The sequence below is a fragment of the Neophocaena asiaeorientalis genome, unplaced genomic scaffold (assembly GCF_003031525.2).
Source record: "Neophocaena asiaeorientalis asiaeorientalis breed wild unplaced genomic scaffold, Neophocaena_asiaeorientalis_V1.1 scaffold178, whole genome shotgun sequence".
In the NCBI taxonomy this organism is placed as follows: Eukaryota; Metazoa; Chordata; class Mammalia; order Artiodactyla; family Phocoenidae; genus Neophocaena; species Neophocaena asiaeorientalis.
The window spans coordinates 424,681-449,137 of NW_020172371.1; the positions used below are offsets into that span (position 1 = coordinate 424,681).

At 33.8% G+C, this 24,457-nt stretch overlaps 1 protein-coding gene, 1 non-coding gene and 1 pseudogene across 2 annotated transcripts in view; 1 reads left to right on the top strand and 2 right to left on the bottom strand.

The window, feature by feature from the left end:
* Window positions 1-639: 639 nt before the first annotated feature.
* LRCH2 (leucine rich repeats and calponin homology domain containing 2) overlaps window positions 640-24,457 on the bottom strand; it is an 84,290-nt gene continuing 60,472 nt past the window's right edge. The window contains exons 13-21 of the mRNA XM_024731895.1: window positions 24,350-24,398; window positions 24,155-24,271; window positions 15,615-15,659; window positions 12,742-12,792; window positions 10,442-10,499; window positions 9,568-9,680; window positions 9,249-9,386; window positions 9,018-9,095; window positions 640-3,404 (exon numbers count right to left, since the gene is read on the bottom strand). Coding sequence (XP_024587663.1) covers window positions 3,285-3,404; window positions 9,018-9,095; window positions 9,249-9,386; window positions 9,568-9,680; window positions 10,442-10,499; window positions 12,742-12,792; window positions 15,615-15,659; window positions 24,155-24,271; window positions 24,350-24,398 — 769 coding nt within the window. The 3' untranslated portion in view covers window positions 640-3,284. The remainder of the gene's footprint in view (window positions 3,405-9,017; window positions 9,096-9,248; window positions 9,387-9,567; window positions 9,681-10,441; window positions 10,500-12,741; window positions 12,793-15,614; window positions 15,660-24,154; window positions 24,272-24,349; window positions 24,399-24,457) is intronic.
* Window positions 12,282-12,410, bottom strand: LOC112390873 (small nucleolar RNA SNORA35). The gene has a single exon (XR_003001354.1). It is a non-coding gene; the product is annotated as a small nucleolar RNA SNORA35 (small nucleolar RNA).
* LOC112390804 (ATP synthase subunit f, mitochondrial pseudogene) lies at window positions 18,184-18,417 on the top strand (annotated as a pseudogene).

The window sequence follows — 24,457 nt, forward strand, 5'->3', positions numbered from 1 at the left end:
AAGTTCTAGAAAATTCAATTTGCTAACTGAAAAATCTATTACTCTTTATGTACATACCTAATGCATTTCTCATCTACTTAGGTAGCTACTTGATGCATATTAATGGGGCACAGTAAAAATCAATCTATTCCTAACTTTAAATGACAGGAAATGCAGAGACTCCATACAGGATTAACCCAAGGAGGAACACACCGAGACACAAAGTAATCAAATTGACAAAAATTAAAGATAAAGAAAAAACATGAAAAGTAACAAGGGAAAAGCAACAAATAACATACAAGGGAATCCCCTTAAGGTTATCAGCTGATTTTTCAGCAGAAACTCTGCAGGCCAGAAGGGAGTGTCCTACCTTTTATTTTATGTAAAGGTTTATCTGACATTTATGTTATATCCAGTCTATCTTAAGGTGACATCATTTTGTGAAGATATCTGAGGAAATCATTGTTTTTTTAAAGAAAACATTGTCTACTAAAAATATCATGATGTAAAGAAAATCTAGACTCAACTTACTTTGAATATCCTCTTGAAGTCTATTTTTCCATACTAGAGAACATAGACACAAGCTATCAAATACCTACAAAAAATGAATGCTGTGATGTTAAGAGAAGAGGTAGAAAGGGAGAAAAGAAATCTCAGACTTTAATTTTTTTGTTCAACTTTATCCACAGTTTGCATCAGTAATATACATTTAGTGTTCCATTTATTTTTAAATGCATCAGAAAATCAATCATAATAGATCTGTGACCAATACAAACATTGCTGAATTCTTCAAAAAATTCAGTTAGAAAAGTCAATAAACTAGCATTCTGTAAAGATAATTATGAAACAAATGGTAATGTATTTTTACTCCTTATTTCAATTCTAACATATCTGACATCACCTCTTTCTTGTGCGATACAGGAATAAAATTTAGCAGAAGCAGCTATCTACTGCATGTTTTAGGTCCTAATAAAATATTTTAGTTTGATTATTTAACCTTCTTCAAATCACAAATCCAATTCAAATAATGATAATTATTCTTAATTCAATAACTGATGAAGTAAATATATAATAACCATAAAGACCATTTAGAATAACTTTACACTTACTCAAAAATACTAGAAGAAATACATCAGAGCCTTGGTATAATGTGTGCTTGGGGACTATGCTGTGAAACTGACATAGAGGTGATGTTGCCTTTTGCCACTACATTAAATAAACTGCCATGGTATGGACCTCAGATAGACCCATCTTAAATGGAATTCTGCTTTGCAGTAAAGAATGCTACAAAGGTTCTGGTGTATTTTCTCTTTAAGGTAATAACTAATTGACAAGTAAGTGAAATGCAATAAGGAAATGGCCTATAATTTCACTAATATTTCAATAATATGAAACATGAAGATACTTGTAAAATAATTAACATCTAGATTGATTAACAAGAGGAATTCTACAGCATGATAACTATGAAAGCAGTATGAATGATTGCTGTAGCTTTTAATGATCGCTTTATTTGTAACATTGTCAAATTTTTACATTAAAAACTAACAACTAAGGTATTTGTCATTTCTTACCTTTATTACCCAAGTTTTCACTAGAGAGATTGATTATGTCAATGCCGTTTTTTAAGATCCAACTGAAAAATAATAACTAATTAGCTCAAATATTTAAAGTAATAAATTACTAATAATTTAATTTTTAAACCTTTTAGTCATAAGAAGCTTTAATTCTTTAAAAGCTTCAATTTGACCCTTGGGGAATGTAAAGAACACATCTGTATCCTAAAGCCAAAACTTAATTATATGGCTTCATGCCGATTGATCAAAAAAGTAGAGTTGTTCCTAAACCAACCCTTACTATACCATTTGGCACAATGGTTTTTACCTTTTATATATACCTTTGAAATACCCAGGCCAACATTTTTAGTAAGTTGCATCCATATTAAGAGGTAACAAGTGCAAATAATCACATATTTAAGATATGATACTTGCTTGACTACTACAAAAGTAATTATAATTATACTAAGGTTTTTCTACAGCAAACTGAGTTATTCATCACAGTAATGGTTTTGAAAAATTCCTGCACTACTACCAATGCAAATTTATCCATCTCTAAATTAAACAAGGACTTTATGTAACAGTATACTTATGAAAAGATTTATAGAATGGTTTGTGTTTATTTCAACATCATGTTGAGGATCAATTAAGATTTACAGGTTCCACAAATGGACATATTTTCTAATAAAAACCTATTCCTCAGTTGCTGCTCTCTGAATCTGAATGTAACCAAAGGCAGCACACTGATGTAATAACGTTCCTGAAAGTCAAGATATAAATCCAAACATTGGCAGTTTTATCAAAATGTCCTTGACAATTAATTACTCTGCTAATTTGCAAAAACCTTACTGCTTTGTGTAACATTTTCAATACAGAAATAAAATACTCTTCAAATAATACATTTTAAAAGATGATTAAGTTTTGCAAAATTAAATAGCATAAATTAAGCATATTAACATTGTTTTTCTGACAACATGAAATAACCAATTTACGAAAACTGCAATGGACTAAATAAAAAAACACAAATGTCACAATGTGAGGCACATTTATCCTCACATATTACTGAACTTACAAAATCTACTAAAATATTTTAAAATTCCATTGATTCCATTAATACATAAAAAGAAATTGCAAAAATGCTTAAGACTATATAAGAGTCATCAATTACACAGGCACTTCACATGTAAACAATCTACAGTACAACTGAAAATATTTTGGCACCAACCTATAATACTAAAAGAATTTAATATAAAGCCAGAGTTCTATAATTTCTACTCACTTTTTTCTAGAAAACTAAGACCAAAGATTGAAGAAATTATGTATAAACTAGAATTACAAGCATATTAAATAACTCAAATATAGAATTGTTTTAAATTGGTAAAAAAATGATTACCTTATCCACATGTTCACCAGTATGCTATGATAAAAAAAAATTAAACCTAATGTGATTATTGAATTGAAACCACATTTTAAATTTAGTATTAATCTGATTATTGAAAAATAATCAAGGTTATCAGCTGACTTAGTAAAAAGAGAATTTGAATTTATCAAAAACTCTTAAGTTGATCCAGTTTTCCCCCAAAAGAAGTTTGGGCAATGCAAAATTGAATTTTAATGTTTTAACATAATATTTCTTAAACCTAAGGCTTGATGTAATAAAATTATTTTTGATTAGACATCCTTATTCATAAATTTGAGATATTTGAAATCACTTCAAATGAAACTAGACACTTATGATTTTTAAATGTTATATCAAGCCGTAGAAAGCTGAGATGCCTTGGTTGTAGGTAATTCAAGAAGAGCCTGAACTGTGACACCAACTTTCACAAGACCTCTTTCTTCCAAAATATGATGAGGCAAACAGAGTCTTTCCTGAAAAAAAAAAACAAATGATATCTGAACATTTGCTTTTTAATAGTGTAGCAAAACCTGAAAAAGTCAGAACTGGGTGTTTAAAACATGCTTTTTATGAAACTTCAAGTTAAAAGTACACAATTCTAATTAGATTAAAATCTAATTTTAAAATGTCTGTTTCAATACTTTTTTATGGTATGGAATTCTATTTTACAGGTTGTATTTTGACCTGAAGTTGATCTGATACACACAATAAGCAAATATTTTAAAGTGAGACAGTGGTGCTAAATGTTCCCTAAGCTTTCGTGCTACAGCAGAAAGAGCACTACATTTCCAGCCAAGGGATCTAAGGGCCATATGAAGTACTAAAGGTACTAAAATTCCCTGAGACTCTGTTTTTTCAACCTGAAAATGGAACTGTGTGAGAAACAAACACAGCAGTCTATATACGGAACCACTTTGTAAACTGTTCAGTCCTATACAAAACTAGCCACTCTGGTTCTTTCTATCAGTTCTGAGGTTCCATGGTCTGTGATGTATACAGCACTTCAGTACTTTTTTTTTGTCTTAAGGTTACTTCCCTCCAGCTTCTAGTGATGTGTTGCTTCTTAGTTCCAATAGTCTAGAATTTAATAAATAACAACTGCCTTCTCTTCTAAGTCATCACGTGTGTCATTTGATATTCACAACTCTATGAGAAAGAGGGTTCAGAGACAACTTTGCATTAGGTTTCATTAGCCTTCACTGATCTTCTAACAATCTTAATGTTACCAACGGTTCTGTCTTCACCCTCTTCTCTTTTCAAACTATATCCTCTCCTTGGTATTCTCAAAGCCTCATCAAAACTACAAGGGTTTTAACTGAAGGTCTGCATGCATGTGCACAACAAATAAATTTGGTAGCATTTTTGAAGAAACAATGAATTCTACTGCTTCAGGTAGGACACTCGCTCATCTCAGGAAAATAAGAATGGATACATTGGGTGGCAAACAGACCATCTACAGGTCCCATCTGGTTCATAATTTGTTTTAGTTAGCTACCACAGTGTTTTAAAAATCTAGAAACATTACTTTTATTTATTTTTTTTTTTTTTGCAGTACACGGGCCTCTCACTGTTGTGGCCTCTCCCGTTGCGGAACACAGGCTCCACACGCGCAGGCTCAGCAGCCATGGCTCACGGGCCTAGCCACTCCGCGGCATGTGGGATCTTCCCAGACCGGGGCACGAACCCGTGTCCCCTGCATCAGCAGGCGGACTCTCAACCACTGCGTCACCAGGGAAGCCCACTTTTTTTTTTTTTAATTCAGTGGTTCTAGAAACACTGAAAGCCTTGGCAAGACAGGGTCCTTATTCCCAAATAGTAACAACTATATTTTCCATCCTGATAACTTTCAAGTCTTTATTTCCTGCCAAGATCTCTCTATTGAGCTCCAGATACAAATGTCAACTTGATACAGCCAAATGGATATCCAACAGACATATCAAAATCAATATGTCCACAACAGAACTACTTCTTACTAAATTAACTTCTCCTCTGTATTCTATACCTCAGTGAGTAATACACTATTCAATCTCTCTCAACATAAACCTGGGAATCATAGTGGTCTCTTTCCTCCTTACTCCCATAAGTCAATCACCAAATACTACTGATAATATCTCATTTATCAAGAGTTCTCAAAAACTATCTTCTCACTCCATTTTCACTGCAACATTTGTTGCCCTCCTAATATTTTGCTTATTTATTCAAAAAACCACTAAAATATATATTAGAAAAGAAAAACAGGTTTCATATCAATGACCTCAACTCTCATCTTAGAAACTAGAAAAAGAAAAGCAAATTAAACCAATGGTAAGCATAAAGAAGGAAATAATGAAGATGAGAGAGGAAAACAATAAAATTAAAAAAGAGAAAATAATAGCAAAAAAAAAAATCAATGAAACCAAACATTAGTTCATTGAGAAAATGTTTCTCAATTCATAAATCCCTAGCTAGATTAATCACAAAAAAGAGAGAAAATACAAGAATTACCAATATCAGGAATAAAAGAAGTGACACCACAAGAGAGTCTACAAATACTAAAATGATAATAAGGGGGACATTATAAACAACATTATAACAATAAGTTTGACAAACTACATGAAATGGACAAATTCTTTGAAAGATACAGTATACCAAAGCTCATACAAGAACAAACAGAAAAATAGAATAGCCCTATATCTAATAAAGAAATTGAATTGTAATTAAATACTTTCCCACAAAGAAAACCCCTTGCCTAGATGGCTTCAAGGTTCAATAATGAATTTGACTAAATATTTAATAAAGAAATAATAGCAATTCTACCCCAAATCTTCAAGAAAAGTGAACAGCAGGGAATACTCCCTAACATGTTCCATGAGGTCAGCATTACTGGACACCAAAACCAGGCAAAACCATTAAAAGAAAGAAAACAGAAGACTAATAACCCCACTAACATAGATGCAAAAGGGCTAAACAAAATTTTAGCAAATTGAATCCAACAATATAAAAATAACAACAACAAAATCCATCATGACCAAGTGGGGTTTATCCCAGCAGTCCAGGTTTGAGTTAATATCTGAAAATCAACCAATGTAATTCACAATGCTGTGAAAGAAAAAATATGTTAACTCAGCAGATGTAGAAAAAGCACTTGACAAAATTCAACATCCATTTGTGGTAAGAACTCTCAGAAAATTAGAATCATATTTCTCATAAGGAACCTGTATCTGGAATATATACAGAAGTTAATAATAAAAAGGAGACTAATTCAATTAACAAATGAGCACAGAATTTGAAAAGACATTTCTCCAAAGAATATATACAAATAGTCAATAGGCACACAAAAAGATGCCCAACATCATTAATCATGAAGGAAATGCTAATCAAAACCACAATAGGGCTTCCCTGGTAGTCCAGTGGTTAATACTCCGTGCTCCCAATGCAGGGGGCCCGGATTCGATCCCCGGTCAGGGAACTAGATCCGGCATGCCGCAACTAAGACCCGGTGCAGCCAAATAAATAAATAAATATTAAAAAAAAAACCCACAATGAGACCACTTCAGACCCACTAGTATGACTAGAATCAAAAAGGTAGACAAGGGCTTCCCTGGTGGCGCAGTGGTTGCGAGTCCGCCTGCCAATGCAGGGGACACGGAAAAAAAGGTAGACAATAATAATTGTTGGTGAGAATTCAGAGAAATTAGAACCCTCATACATTGCTGCTGGTAATGTAAATCAGAAAATAACTTAGCAGTTCCTCAGAAAGGTAAACATAGAGCTACCATATAATCCAGCATAGAGCAACCATATAAACTACCATATAACCTAGTTAACTAAGAGAATTAAAACATTTTCAAACAAAAACATGTTCATGAATGTGCATAGCAGCATTATTCATAATAAACAATGAATGGAAACAGCCCTAATATCCATCAACTGATGAATGGTAAACAAACTGTGGTATATACATAGAGCCCTAAAAAATGAGGTAGAGCCATATTTCAGAGATAGAGACTCCAGTTCTAGATCACCAAAATAAAGCAAATATTACAATAAAGTAAGTCACATGAACTTTTGTTTCCTAGTGAATACAAAAGTATGTTTACATTATACTACAATCTATTAGTGTGCAATAACACTGTCGTAAAACAAACCTTAATTATAAAATACTTTCTTGCTAAAAAATTCTAATCATCATCTGACAATGCAGGGTTGCCACAAACCTTCAATTCGTAAAAAATGCAGTATCTGTGAAGCACAATGAAGTGAAGTGCAATAAAACTGGGTATGTCTGTACTGCTTTATGCTACAACATGGATGAACCTTGAGAGTATTATGCTAAATGAAAGAAGCCAGACACAAAAGACCCCATAACATATGATGTCATTAATATGTGATGTCCAAAATAGGAAAATTCAAAGAGACAGAACAGGAGAGGGACTGTTAACAGGTAAGAGGTTTCTTTCTGGGGTGATAAAAATATTCTACACTTAGGGAATGTGAATTGGTACAGCCACTATGGAGAACAGTATGGAGGTTCCTTACTGTGTACGCATGAATAGTTGAAAGGTACATTTCTACCTCCACATGTCTTTTCTGTCTGAGAAATAAACACATTTTATCCAGTTTCATATAAATAAAACACTCAAAAATGCAAAAAACAAAAAAATATTCTACACTTAGACTGCTGCCCAACTCTGTGACTATACTAAAAATCATTGAATTATACACTTTAAATGGGTGAATTTTAGGGTATGTTAATTATATCTCAATAATAATGTTAAAAAAAAAATGTGTGTAACCCAATCCCAGGCCTAAAAAAAGATAACTTCAATCCATACTTTTCAACACATATAAAAATTAACTGGACCTGCACAGAAGGGGAGAGGTGGCACATCCAGACAGGGGCCTCAGGAGTGTGGAGTTCTGGAGTTTCGTGCCATGTTGATGACAGGCTCTTAGTGCCCCAGCCAGGCATCAGGGCTGTGCCTCTGAGGTGGGAGAGCCAACTTCAGGACACTGGTCTACAAGAGACCTCCCAGCTCCACATAATATCAAACGGCAAAAACCTCCCAGAGATCTCCATCTCAACACCAGCACCCAGCTTCACTCAACAACCAGCAAGCTACAGTGCTGGACATCCTATGCCAAACAACTAGCAAGACAGGAACACAACCACACCCATTAGCAGAGAGGCTGCCTAAAATCATTATAAGGCCACAGACAACAGTGAGGGTATGGAAAAGATATTCCATGCAAATAGAAATCAGAAGAAAGCTGGAGTAGCAATTCTCATATCAGACAAAATAGACTTTAAAACAAAGACTATTACAAGAGACAAAGAAGGACACTACATAATGATCAAGGGATCGATCCAAGAAGAAGATATAACAATTGTAAATATTTATGCACCCAACATAGGAGCACCTCAATACAAAGGCAAATGCTAACAGACATAAAAGGGGAAATCGATAGTAACACAATCATAGTGGGGGACTTTAACACCCCACTTTCACCAATGGACAGATCATCCAAAATGAAAATAAGGAAACACAAGCTTTATTTGGTACATTAAACAAGATGGACTTAATTGATATTTATAGGACATTCCATCCAAAAACAACAAAATACACACTCTTTTCAAGTGCTCATAGAACATTCTCCAGGACAGATCATATCTTGAAATATACGCAAGTCAATCAACGTGATACACCATTATTAACAAATTGAAGGAGAAAAACTATATGATCATCTCAATAGATGGAGAGAAAGCTTTCGACAAAATTCAACACCATTTATGATAAAAACCCTGCAGAAAGTAGGCACAGAGGGAACTTTCCTCAACATAATAAAGGCCATATATGACAAAGCCACAGCCAACATCACCCTCAATGGTGAAAAACTGAAACTATTTCTACAATTACTTTAAAAGCAGCTTAAAATCATTCATTAGATAGCTGTTACAGTTGAAGCTGAGACTCAGTAGAATGTACCAAGGGAAGGTATTCATTTTCATGTTCAGAAAGCATTACTCATTCCTACTGTGAAGAAGAATCCAGTTTGCATGCAATAAATTAATAATTGAATGATCATTTTGTTAGAAAAATAATTACCTGTGAGACACCCAGCTTTTTACAAGCATCAAGAAAATTTTCTACATTTCTTCGACATTTTGCCATGCTAAGTTTAGGCTGTAACGTAAGAAAAAAAGGTATATTTTCAGGTATATTTATACGAAATTAATAAAAACTGAAAATTAGATTTATTGAAGTATATTATTTAAAGATTGTTTCAAGAAGCTCTATCTTCCTTTAGAGAACTAACAAATTGCAGACAAAACTTACCACTGCTGGTGATGGCACATGAATACTAGCTACAGAGCGTGGCCTTATGTGATTGGCTAAATGGCAAAGAACAACCCCATCCATCAGTGCAGCTCCAATGTCATCAGGCAAAATTACTTTTAACCTGGATTCGAGATTCTACAAAAAAAATGGGTATAAATCACAGATATTCTATCTAAACATATATGTTATATATTTATACAACTAATCATTATGTAATCTAAAATTTTAAAGAGTACTGAAAATAAAATATACCTTGTTAATTTCCCACGTTAAACCCATTTCTATAAAGGAGACCTGAAAGGTCAATATGACTTACATTGCGAAGTTGTCGTATTTGCTCTCGTTCTTCCCGTAGATGTTCCATCTTTCTTCTCATTGTAAAACCTGGATCTGCTGCCCCATATTCCTGACGAGATGAGCGGCTAAAAGCTATAAAACAGAAATTTCCTAGCTTATTACAAAGCTAACAGGAAGGATCAACCATCGGTGGGGAAAGAGACATGATAAAAAGAACCAGAACAAAATGACATAAAACACTATTATTATTAATAAATTCTAAATATTTTTTACAGAATATAACTGAAATCTGCTTATTTGCATAATTGAAAGTAACAGGGAAGACAAGTGTAACAATTTCTACCACCTATACATGTTCTTACTTAAACATATATTATTAGAAACTTATGATCCAGGTTAAGAATTATTACTGAACACAAATCAGCCTTTATTATCTTTAAAGAAAAAGGAAATTATTCTTGAAGGTCAATACAGTTATTCACGAATAAAAACTATAATTCAATACCTTGCCAAGTAACATGGATCCATTTTCTTTTGGGCTTGCCAAATGCGAAAAGATCCCTTTTTAAAACCACAATATAATGGAGTGCTATAATTTCAAACAGTGTTTGGTCTGCTGGCAGAGTGGTCATTCTAATAGCAGTCACAGTAGAGTAGAAATAAGACTGCAGTATATCTAAGGCAAAAAGCTGAGGTTTCAGGAGCTTGAAAGTAAAGAGGAAGAAAGAAATGGGGAATGGGAATTGGAAAGACAAATAAGGTTAAGAGAAAATTACTTTTAGGAGAGGGGAAAGAATCTATGTGTACTTAAAACTATGGAATCAATCCCATTTAAGCTGAGAAACTCGTTTCATATATAGCCAATAAATTTTATTTGCAGAATATATATTTACCTGATCTAGGCTTCAAGCCAAAGGGACCATGTGAAAAAGCATCAGTTCTATCATACTCCTAAAAACAAAAAACAAATAAAACCTCTTTTCTTTCAAAATAATCAAGGTAGTTATTCATATCCATTCCAATTTTGAGAAGTATTTTTTTCCATGATTAGTGTAGTAGAGAAAGGTAAACTGCATTTCAATTCAAATTGATATATTTCACTTTTAAAAGGTCTATAAATATTTGCTAATTGACTTCTCCCTCATAGTATAAGGAAAATGAAAATTATTGAAGCATATAAAATAGATATTTCTTGAATGACGAACCAGATTAAAGTCTCCCCCAAAATGAAAAAAAGCTTCAATGAAAAGATAAGTGAAATTAGTAAAACTTACTCAGTACCTACTATGGACTTGACCCTTAGTGGATAATCTGAGGCAAATATACACATTCATACTAATAGGGGCTGCAGAGTGATAGATAATAAAGTATTATTTCTTCTATCTGAATGCACATTGTTTCAAAGTGCTTTCACACAGTAGTGTGCTTTGGAAAGAACCGTGGTATATTTTAAAAATCTGAACTTAGAGTCAGAAAGTTTAGGCTAAGCCTTGAGCAAAACATTTAATTTCTCTGTAACTGTTCCTTCACCTTTAAAATGGGATGTTGTAAAGATTAAGTGAGATAACTAAAAGAAAACACTTTGTAAATTATAAGGTGGAAAGATAATGTAATTTTAGCAGCATCTTATTTAATCTGTACAACAACTGAAGTAGCCAGAGTTTGGGCTTCAGTCACTTCTCTACCATTTATCGACTGGAGTCTTTAGGAAAAGTTATCAGTCTCTGCAGCTGTAAAATGATGAGGATACTACCCAGCTCATGGGACTGCTCTTAGGTTTAAATGTATAGGCAAGCACTTTGTTAATAGTAAAACACTATACTAATTGTTTTTATCATTTTCCTTTCACAGATGAAACTAAAACAATCAGAATTCTGTTGACTCTCTTAATTTTCTGATTAACATATGATAAGCAATTCAAGTTGAAAGTCAGTTGAGCTTCTAAAATACATGCTCACCACCCTATCCCTCTACAAGCCTCAGTGTGTCTTGATTACTTCGGTTAAAGTGTTATGAATTTCCAGACAAAATTTTCACTTATCCAAATGTAAGGAAAAATGTATTATAAAAGCAATATAATTTATTTGAGAAAACTGGCACTGATACTCTCCCCATGAGCACAGATCATAAAATCATAAAGTACCTAGTTAAATAAGGCAGCACTTACATTTGTTATAACTGAAAGTAAAAAAAGGATTTACAAAAGCATGTGACAAAGACTAATTTTAGGATATCCTAATTTAAATTATTTTCTAAAAGAATGCAAATCATTTTCCTGCCATATAAATAATTTAGAAACATATTTATAAAATTAATGTCCACGTCCATTTAACAGTTTTATAATGCAACTCACCCAAAACAATAGACAAAGAATCCTGGCTTTTTAAAAAATTAACACCACCTATATAAGATGAAATACTGGCTAATTAACCAAAGTTATATGGTGAATTTGGATCATCCAAACGTTTAGACAAAGTTCTGAATTCACCAAATGAACACATAATCATCTATTTACTAATGCCAATACACTTTTAGAATACTAAAGTAATCTGAAGTAAAAGAGATACTGTTTAGAATTTTTTTAATTTATCTCTTATTGTGAAGTAATAGGTTTAACTAAATTAGAAGAGTTAATCATTCAAACCACCAAAGTATTTGGTTGAGATCTCAGAAACTCTAACTTTCATCTACCCCTTCTCCCCATGCTCCTCCTTAGGTCTAAGATGCTAGGAAAGGTGTACCCTCCTGTCGATAGGAACAACCCACTACAGGGATGTTTCTCGTGGAAAAAGGAAGTTTTTCTTGCATTGCTTTCAGACCTAACTGGTTATGAGAAAAACCAAAGGCCATTGCACAATGCTGAAGTACTTTTTTCAAATTTAAAATCTGAAAGCTGTTCTTATCATTGATTTCAAAATATGGATGAATTATAAAACATAAAAAATGTATAAAGTGAATTATTTTCTGTGATCTATAGGCATTTTTCAATAACTAATTTAAGTGATATTGATTATGAATATTTGTTCAAAAATATGGTGTTCTTAGAATTTTTTATAGGCTAGGTTTGTATAAATTAACCTACTATGGATTTTTAAATATGGGTGAATAAATTACACTTAAAAAAAAGAAAGATGAGGTTAGAGAGAAGAGACAAAGAAACCTATGTAAACACATTTAAAAACAGAACTTGTACCTCAGATGATACTGGAGATTGTGGTGACATATTAGCATTATCACTGTCTTGCTAAAATATAAAAACAAGAAGATGAAAGATGAAATTAAAATATGAATGATGATTTAGACATATAAAAGGAAAACTGAAAATTTTTTGATTAACTACTAAAGGAAGAATCTGGAAAATGCCATCTACCACCTTGCCAAAGTGTGGTCTGTGGACCAGTAGCATCAGCATCCTCTGGGAGCTTGTTAGAAATGCAGAATCTCAGGCCCCACCCAAGACCTAATGAATCAGAATCTGTATTTCAGGTGATTCATAAGCCCTTTAAAGTTTTAGAAGTAGTATCTACTTACATCAAATATTTTCTTATAAATGTATTTCCTTTAAATATCACAAATGAAAAACCTTTCTATATTTCTTAGAAAATAGCCATGTGTTAAGATTAATTCCTGATGGGAAATGGCAACAATATGTTACCATCTGAGACAGGTACATGGAAGCATGCAAAAATTCCATCACGCCAAATAATAACATTTACCTGGAAAATTATGTGTATCTAACATAGGCTTAGAAATAATGACAAAGAATTAATTGAATTGCATAAAATACTACTAAATGGTCCATGTTTTTTCAACCACTACTACTAAACAAATACAAAATTCTTAACATTTAATCTTGAATATGCATACCAAAGAGGACATGTATTCATCATCAACAAATGATTACTATCTACTATATGTCAGACACTGGTGCTAGACACTGAGAACACTGAAATTTAGTAAAATATCATCCACTCAAGGATCTCTCAGTCTAGGGTGAAAACAGATTCATTTACATGGGTAGTACAATCTTTTCAGTATAAGGATAGAGCTATGCATGATATATTATGAGGCACAGATAAGGGGCACTTGGGGAAACAGTGGGGGTGGTGGATAAAATCAAGTTTCCTGAGAAACTAAAAAACTGAGTAGATGTTTAACAATATTCCAAGATGAGAGGACAACAAGGACAAAGGCACAGAAGTAATAACAGCCAGGACATGGAAGCAACCTAAATGTCCATTGACAGATGAATGGATAAAGAAGATGTGGCACATATATACAATGGAATATTACTCAGCCATAAAAAGAAATGAAATTGAGTTATCTGTACTGAGGTGGATGGACCTAGAGTCTGTCATACAGAGTAAAGTAAGTCAGAAAGAGAAAGACAAATACCGTATGCTAACACATATATATGGAATATAAGAAAAAAAATGTCATGAGGAACACTCTTGCACTGTTGGTGGGAATGTAAATTGATACAGCCACTGTGGAGAACAGTATGGAGGTTCCTTAAAAAACTACACATAGAACTACCATATGACCCAGCAATTCCACTACTGGGCATATACCCTGAGAAAACGATAATTCAAAAATCATATGTACACCAATGTTCATTGCAGCACTATTTACAATAGCCCAGAGATGGAAACAACCTAAGTGTCCATCATCAGATGAATGGATAAAGAAGATGTGGCACATATATACAATGGAATATTACTCAGCCATAAAAAGAAACGAAATTGAGCTATTTATAGTGAGGTGGCTGGACCTAGAGACTGTCATACAGAGTGAAGTAAGTCTGAAAGAGAAAACAAATGCCGTATGCTAACACATATATATGGAATAAAAAAATGTTTCTTTAGAACCTAGAGGCAGGACAGGAATAAAGACGCAGACGTAGAGAATGGACTTGAGGACGTAGGGAAGGGGAAGGGGAGGCTGGGATGAAGTGAGAGAGTAGCACTGACATATAATTGTAAAGCAATTATACTCCAATAAAAATGTTTTAAAAAAAGCAATAAATGTAAGGATGAGTGCAGAAAACCTTGTAATTCCACATTTTTGGACAGTATGGTGAAAGGAAGGCAAATCGTGAGTTGAGGCTGATGTGGTAAGCAGGAGCTTAATGAAGGAGGACCTTGAATTTACCTTCTAAGTGATGAGGAGACAGTGAAGTTTTCTAAGCAAGGGAATGGCCTGATCATATTTGTGTTCTTTGAAACAATCATTTGCAGCAGAGAGGTGAATGGACTGGAGAAAGGGAGAAGATCAAGGATGCTATTGCAGTAATACAGGCAAGAAATGAGGAGGGCCTGTGCCAGAGCAGAAATGCAGGTGGGGAATGTATTCAGAATATTTCTGTATCAAAAAAAAAAAGGTTTTGGTAACTGATTAGATATTGAAGCAGGCAGGATCAAAGTGGATATAATATATAAAGGGACAGGGAAAATATCCAAGCTGAACTTCTAGCTCAGGTACAACAAACGTTTTTTTGGTGATTCCATTTCCTAAAATTAAAGTTTTCAGAAACCCTGCCAAGTATCCAACATCAAATGAATTACCAATCCTTCCAAACAAAAATACACAAAGCTTAAGTATTCATGGTGATGAGACTGTATCATTTCAAAAATGCCAGGCTGCTGTACAGCTTAAAATGATGAGGTAGAAAAATTTATAGTAATGCACAAACTGTAGAAATCTAATTTTAAGTGTTGAAATAGTATACAGAGCTGTGAAAAGAGATTAACAAATTCCAAAGGAAAAATCTCAATTGACCACCAGGTTGATTTAAGAAGATAAAATATAGGAAAATGTAAAAATTTTAAATTAATTAGTTTCAAGATGAATGTTAACAAAATTCTAAAGCTGAACTACAAAGGACAGATGGAAATTACATGATTAAATTAATAATTGTCTAACGATGCTCAGTTTATATTATTGGAGAAAACTTGTGCATTAAATCAATAACAAACTGAAAGATGAATTACATTTTACTCTGACTGAGCCAACTACATGTGAAAGTAAATATTTTAAACAATTGCTAATATTACCCTGTTTTCTCACCTCATCGTTTTCATTGCCACTTGAACTCTTCCTTGATGATTTATACTGAAAAATATTTAAATCACATTATTTTATTTTTCCTTGAACAAATAAATTCTCTAAGTAGTAAATTATATATGAGGTTTATTCACATTTTGGTACTTTTATTAAATTATCTAAAGTATATATAGAATGTAAATTATATGTAAAGATAAATAAACTGTGTAATTACATAACCAGTTTAACAGTCCTACTACTTACTAATAGCTAACACAAAACAGTACTTTCTATGTGCAAGGCATTGTTCTAAGTACATACATCAAGTAACATTTCCTTCCTAAACCAATCCATTTCCCATTCATTCAGGTTTGCTATCTGAGTGCTGTCTTAAATCCTCCTTTTTCTTAATCCGCTATTTACAAAACATCAAGAAGTCAATTCTTTCTGTGATCTCCCTCAGACTTACTTCTTCTGAATTCTCTCAAATATTATTCTATTCTAGGCCCCACTATCTCACGCCTAGCCTGTAATCTCACCATTCAAAAATGTCATCCATTTTTAAGAAACCTACTGATTTTAGGTTAAAAAAATACTACATTAAATGTATATATTGACTATACAATAACAGTAACAGTGATAATAACACTTACACCAGTGCTTACTATACACCGTGCACTGATTGAAGTGTGTTACATGTATGAACCCATTTAATATTCTTAACAACCCTGAGGTAAATAGTATTGGGTTGGCCAAAAGGTTCATTCAGTTTTTTCTGCAAGATGGCTCTAGCAGCACTTAGTTGTCTTTAACTTCATTCAAAACAATTTTGTTAGATTGTATGTGACAGCTGTCATATCAGCTTGCATTTTAAAAAAGACTTATCAAAATTGTTAAATTTTTGTATAGCCATTTTAATATTAAAGATGGAACAGGGCTTCCCTGGTGGCACAGTGGTTGAGAGTCCGCCTGCCGATGGTTTGCGAAGTTTTGTGCTGGAGATTTCTTGCTGGACGATGCTCCACAGTCGGGTAGGCCAATTGGAGTTGATAGCAATCAAATTGAGACATTAACTGAGAACACTCAACGTTATACCACGCAGGAGATAGCTGACATACTCAAAATATCCAAATCAAGTGTTGAAAATCATTTCCACCAACTTGGTTATGTTAATCGCTTTGATGTTTGGGTTCCACGTAACTTAAGTGAAAAAAACCTTCCTGACCGTATTTCTGCATGCGATTCTCTACTTAAACGTAACGAAAAAGTTTTGTTTTTAAAACAAATTGTGACAGGAGATAAAAAGTGGATACTGTATAATAATGTGGAATGGAAGAGATCATGGGGCAAGCAAAATGAAACACCACCAACCATGCCAAAGGCTGGTCTTCAACCAAAGAAGGTGATGTTGTGTATATGGTGGGATTGGAAGGGAGTCCTCTATTATGAGCTCCTTCCGGAAAACCAAACGATTAATTCCAACAAGTACTGCTCCCACTTAGACCAACTGAAAGCAGCACTCAATGAAAAGCGTCCAGAATTAGTCAACAGAAAACGCATAATCTTCCATCAGGATAACGCCAGACCCCATGTTTCTTTGATGACCAGGCGAAAACTGTTACAGCTTGGCTGGGAAGTTCTGATTCATCCGCCATATTCAGACATTGCACCTTTGGGTTTCCATTTATTTAGGTCTTTACAAAATTCTCTTAACGAAAAAAATTTCAATTCCCTGGAAAACTGTAAAAGGCACCTGGAACAGTTCTTTGCTCAAAAAGACAAAAAGTTTTGGGAAGATGGAATTATGAAGTTGCCTGAAAAATGGGAAAAAGTAGTGGAACAAAAGAGTGAATATGTTGTTCAATAAAGTTCTTGGTGAAAATGAAAACTGTGTCTTTTTTTTTAAATTAAAAACCAAAGGCACTTTTTGGCCAACCCAATATTATCTCCATTTTATACTAAGGCACAGAGGTAATATGCTTACTATCACAAATTCTAGAATGTAAAAACAGTGCTTGTTTTTAGGAGCAGGAAATCAAGGAAATACAGTTATGACAACCACTAAAGTTCTTCTGATTCCTCCTCGCCGGTAATTATCCTGCAAATCAGTGGCAGATTGACCTTTTCAAAATACTACATGCAACTCATGACTCTTCTGTTGAAAAAACCTAACTTTCAGATTATGTCCAAATTTCTCTGCCTGGCATTCAAGGTTCTAGTTAATAGCCCCTTTTACTTATGCAGCATTATCTTCCATAACTCTTGGAAAAATAGATAACCTACCTGATAGCTCAACCACAAACTGGAGGATGAGCAGCATTAGGGATGACAAATACAAGACCTAAATTCCTCCACTGTCTCTCCTATGACTTATGACAACTATCACTAATCTACCAAAGTGCTCTTTCCAGCTGATTCCAGACATAGCCTCAATATACTTTCAATCCAATGTTCCAGGTAGCCACTGAATAGAGTTGGCATGTGCGAATAAACCTATTTGCCATCCTTAGGCACAAGGTCACTGATGACACTTGTTCTTGTTCTACTTCAACAAAAAAGTGACATTTAGACAGTTGGACACCAGGACCCCAAGATGGCATCAGGCATACTAGTGAAGGCGAAGAAACTCATGGATGTCAAAACAGGGGAGCTGCCCAAGCTTGATACTGATGCAGGATTTCACCCCTAAAGGCACTGCTGGAGAGTTTCAAAGAGGTTACTATGAGTATTACAAGTATTTCACTGGACTTTCCATGCTTATGTGCTTTTCAACTACTGCCTTTCTTACAAGGAACTCAAACATGAGCAGTTATGCAAGTACCACTGAAAAGGAGGACGCAGTCTGCATTCCTGACCATGACCTTCTTTGCCCAGCAGCCCTGATCTTTGCTGAGTCCTTTCATATCCTAATTGAGAATTAACATCTGAAAAAAGATGACTGGTAGGGACTTCCCTGGTGGTGCAGTGGTTAAGAATTCGCCTGCCAGTGCAGGGCACACAGGTTCGAGCCCTGGTCCGGGAAGATCCCACATGCCACGGAGCAACTAAGCCCGTGTGCCACAACCACTGAGCCTACACTCTAGAGCCCACGAGACACAACTACTGAGCCCATGTGCCACAACTACTGAAGCCCAGGCACCAATAGCTCATGTTCCTCAATGAGAAGCCACCTCAGTGAGTAGCCCCCACTCGCCACAACTAGAGAAAGCCCGTGCATAGCAACGAAGACCCAACACAGCCAAAAATAAATAAATAAAATAAATAAATTTATTTAAAAAAAGATGACTGGTAGAAAAACAAAAGAATGACATTTTAGTGAATAATAAGCTAATATTTATTAGTGTATACTCTGTGGCAAGTGCTGTTCTAAGCACTTTATATTATTAAATAATTCAGTAGTTATAATAATCCTATGAAGGAAGATACTATTAGAGTCATCTGAAGATAAAAAAAAATAATAATAAGCTCAGCAAGATTAGATAATTTGCCAAAGTCACTCAGTTAGTAGATATCTAAGTAAGGACTGGAACCAAAGTGGTTTGATTTCTGAGGTCAAAGCTCTTAACCACTATGCTATACTCTCATCCCTAAATCTTAAATGATTAGTAGGGATTTTTCAGGAATAAAAGAATGTGCATGCTCAGAAGAAGGAAAGCACAAAGGAATAAAAAAGCTCAGCCTATGTAAAAAAGAGTAGCTAGTAACGAGTGAATTGTGGCAGGTAATAAAACTTAAAGAAGTAGGTAAGGATGGCTGTGAAGTTTTTTAAAAGTCCAAATTTTATGTAATTTATAATGGGGAGCCAATAAAGAATTTTAAGCCAGGGATTTCTCTAAGGACCGTGAAACTAGAGAAAGGGGGACCATTAAGAAGTTATTACAATTGCCCAGACAAGAAAGAATGAGGGTTCCAACAAAAGCAAGGGCAGTAGATATGGAGAAGAGGTAATGAATTGGAGAAAGATGCATAATTAGCATCCTGATGACCAATAAGGTAAGAAGAAAGAAAGAAAGCAAAATCAAGGAGGATTGAGGTATAGAGCTTAGAGAACTGGGTGGGTAATACTACTACTAACTAAAATAAAGAACAGAGAGGAGGAGCAAGTTCCATCGTGGTGCGGCAGGAAGGGGAGACATATTGATTTGAAAAACATGGCATCCAGACAATTAGAAACACAGGTACAGAGAACAGGAAAAAAAAGTTGTGAGATGTAACTTTAGACCCAGGAGAATATGAGACATCTGGAATCATAAAAGCTTCAGAGAGAGTAACAAAAGATGAGACCCCTAAAAACAAGCAGAAGAAAAATCAGAAGAAAAGTTAGCCAGGAGCATCAAAAAGAAAAAAGAAGAATCAGGGAAGGAAAATGAGGCAGAAACCAAGCAAGGAGTTTTGAGAAGAAAGATGTGGTCATCACTGTCAAATGCTACACTAGATTTTGCCATTAGTAGGTACATGTTAGGCTCTAGTGAGGGGCTATTTCCATGGAGAAATGGAGGTAAAAGACAGACTGCAGTGGGTTAAGGAGTGATCGGAAACTGCAGATCTAGAAATGGCAAGTTTGGCCCTAGAAGAAAACAAAGAGATAAGGCAACAGCTGAAAGGGGAATCAGGGATAATGGTAGAGGTCTGAGCACATTTATAAGATGGAAGGTAAAGAGAAAGGACATAGAAGACTGAACGGATAATTGATAAAGGAAAGAAACAGAGGATGATACAGTCGAGAACTTAGATAATGAGACTTGTATTATTATTACTCAACTGCTATTCTAATTTAAAATATCCATTATACATGAAAACTTAGGAAGATACTTAGTTTTGCATTACTGCACATATTTAAAGGTCCTAAAATCCAAATCAGAATATATACACAGATTTTTAAATATTCTATAAGTCCAACTTCTTACTAATTCAACTCAGCTGTCAGTTAACATTAGTTGGAATAACTGAAGTTTTATTATATCTAAATTCAAATACTACAATAAAGGCCTGTTCAGAAACACAAAGATCAGTTCATCTCTGAAGCTTATATTAATTTCACAGAAGGGACAGTACTTGTGCACAAACTCTGACTCAGAACAAATCAGGTTATTTCAGAAGCCCAGTTGGCTTCCCTATTCCGGTATAAAATTAACCATGGTCAGAGAAAATATACAAAAATATTTTCCTTGGGGTTAGCCATTAAGTTAAAATATTGTACTATATTTATGAAATCAGATATGTATTTTAAGAGTCATTATAATGTTTTATCACAAAAGTAGTGAGATACATTTGATGACAAATATATATGGCATTTAAATAAATCAAATAAGCCTTAAAACTAATTTGGTATAGTTATTCTGATGTTTTTTAACTTTATTTAGAAATGAATCATCAAACGCATTTAGAAATTTGTGTTGTCATTCTTACAAGAAATTAAAGCTACTAATTTACATTGAACATTGTCGAAAAAAGGTTAGATTTTCATACTTTGTTGTATATCTTATTCAAATGATATTAATAAATTTCTGTAAAAGATTTTTGTAAGGAACGGCACCAAAAACAGAGGAGAGCTTAAACAAGCTTTATTTGGGAACGCTCCTGGGCGAGGTTCACTGGTCCGAGAGAAAGGGGCCAGAGAAGTCGCACCCGGGTGCGGGCACAAACAAAATTTATAGGGGCGGACGCAGGGGAGGTGCTTGCTGTGTGAAGCAGCCCTTTTTTGGTAATCTCTCGGGTGTTGTGGCAATGTCAGGTGTCGGTTGCATCAGCCACTTTGGCGGGGGTTCCGTCTGGCTCCCTGGGCCCTTCCCCGGACCTGCTGGCCTTACAATTTTTAATAAAGTAATGTATTTTCTGGAATACCTTCACTCTGAGAAATGCAGTGATTTTACTTCAGCAACAATGACATTAAATTTTATTTACTAGAATAGTAATCTACGCAAGAGCGGCGGGGAGTCTAAAAGAGTTAATATAACTCTCCTACAATGATTTACTTATATAATCTGACCTAAATTACCTTCTTACTCACATACTCTGGCCAATTATGTTGAAACTTTTTAAAATTTAGTTTCAGGGGCTTACCTGAAAAACATACCTCCCAAAATCAGTCCTAGCAACTATGAAACTGGAGAGCTAGATTTCACACACACACACACACACACACACACACACACACACACACACACTTTCAATAAATCTTCTAAATAACAGCATCATGAATAATTTACCATGGGACACAAACAAAGAAATCCTGTGGTTCAGTCATTTATATATGTTAGGATAAAGTTGCACAAAAGGTCTGTATGTTTCATAACAAAGCAAAGCTAAAGGAGCCATCACTGAGTGAGCTTAGTGATAATCTGATATATATCTCTAGAGTAGTATACTTTAACTATAAATCCAAATTAAGTTCAATACTATTATCTTATGAATAAGCCTTTTTATTCTTGAGATAAGTGATTAAGAGAAATTTTCTTTTTGAAAGAAAGACACTTCATAGATAATATTTTTTTTCATAGATAATATTTTAATCATGAAAATACTGGCAAATCTGAATAACCATTTTGACTTCACTTAGAGAGTAGTATCTCAGTTTTATAATTTTTTTTTAACACCTCTGGAAAAAACTGTTGACTTTATTTTTTTACAGTGTCCTAACACTGACATCTTCTGACTATTGAGGAGAACTACATGTCTCCTTAAAACATTCCCAGTTACTGAAGCTTATCTTTGCACCTACTTTATTAACTATAGTAGAAATTAACATTTGTTGAATGATGATTATGGACTCTTCAAATATTATCTCCTTTGATCTCTTAGCAACTTAAAAAATAGCAATATTATGGAAGGTATACTTAAGCCATAAAAAATAAAATATTTATCAACAAATGATACTATTAAATCAAATAACTATTTTTTAAAGGTTCACTGAGGCTTCTATTAAGACTTTACTGAGAAGTTTACTTGAGTTACAATAAAATATTTAAAAGACAATAAAACTGTATTTATCTGAAAGTGTGTTCATTTGCTATTAGGCTATCCACAGCAGATCAACAGGCAGCACAGCATAGGTTCTCGGTTCAAGTCTTGACTCAGCTGCTTATTAGCTAAGTGGCTTGAAGCATTTTACTTAGCCTCTTTGTGCCTTAATTTCCCCATCTATAAAATAGGAATGACAATAAATGCACTTACTTCTTACTAAGTGCCATGTAAGTATTTTGAAAAACAGTCAGAATTTGTATGCTTTTACTATACTAATAGATCAAATAAATATCAAATCTCTTTTATTAGTTAGAAATACTAAAATTTCTACCACATCATCAGTTATTCATTAAGTTTTATCTGTTAACAAATTTTCTTTAGTGAGTTTGTTCAAGTGCCATAAACTAAAAGAGGGGACTTACAAATTAATAAATGCCAGAATGCAAATATAACTGAAGATTTGTAAAGGGTACTGACCAGGGTTCTGCTAAGAATGTCTTTCCTTTTTTCCCTATGTCTTTTAATTTCTTCATTATCTCTCATATTGACCAGGTAACATAAGGCTCATTAAAAGGATTCAGTAATTATTTGTTGAAGGAGTAAACTTATCACAGACTAAGACATATAACATTTTTGCTTTGGTCATATGATACTACTTCCAAATGTATGTTACACTCCCATAATAAGGAAACTGATCAATGTGCATAGAGACCCACTTTTACCAAACTGAGAAAAGCATGAAATATAATCGTATTTATTAGTGATATAAACTTCAAATTACCTATAATTTAACCTAGAACATGTATTTAGATATGTATTTATTATTAGATAAAAATTAGGTTTTGGGAAATAGAAAAGGTCCACACAAACAATAAAATTTGCTATGCATAGAGCAGGAGCTTGGTTGCACTGAGTCAGAAATTCCAATAACAAATTCTAACTAGTATTGAAGATTACTCCAGTTCTAATGACTGGCCACTACAAATACAGCAGACCTTAATCACAAATTAGACAATATTACAATATTTACAAAGGTGTACACAATGAAATTTCATTAAAACCCTTCTAACTAGAAATTTGAGATAATTCAGATGGTCTGAGCTTTTAATTTATCTAAGATAAAATGCCATCCTAAGAAATATATTAAGGTAATAAGAAAAGAAAATGGGGGAAAATGCTTTCAGGCATTTTTAGAATCATGTAAATAGCATTTATTTACATAGAAACAGTTAAATGCTAATTGTAAAAATGTGTCAACTCTTTACTGAAACAGATCCAATGAAAGACCTTTTTTGGGCAATTCTTTTAAAATACTATTACATATTGCTACAACTAGCAGTGTAGCAAACATTCATGTTTCTTGTAAAGTATCTGGCAAATCACAATTCACACTGATCTACTCTTAATTATTTTGAATTACTAAAATTTTATGGAAATAACTGGCTCATATATGTATACCACATACATGTAGGAAATCAAGATAAAATAACACATCTACTATACCTAACTAGAGAGTTATATTCTGTCATATTAATGTAAAACAAAATGGATAAAGTCAAAACTAATAATTAAAGAGTAAATTTTAAAACTTAATAAAGTACCTTGAAATATTCTTTTCTAATCTGTTTGCTCCGCCTCCTTTCTTCACTCTGCCAGATTATAGGCTGAGATTCTGGCCACTGTTGTTCATCTATTTGATCCTTTTGACTTTCTAAGGGCTGTAATAAAATAATTTCTTTTAACTAAATAAATGAGAACAAAATATTAGATATAACAGTAATTTAATTTCTTCTTACCTGCCATGTGAGGGGTGATAATGGTGAATTAACTTCATCTGCTGAGACACTAAAAAATTAAAGATGCCTTAATATGTATATCTTAAGACATAGTCAAAACACAGGATA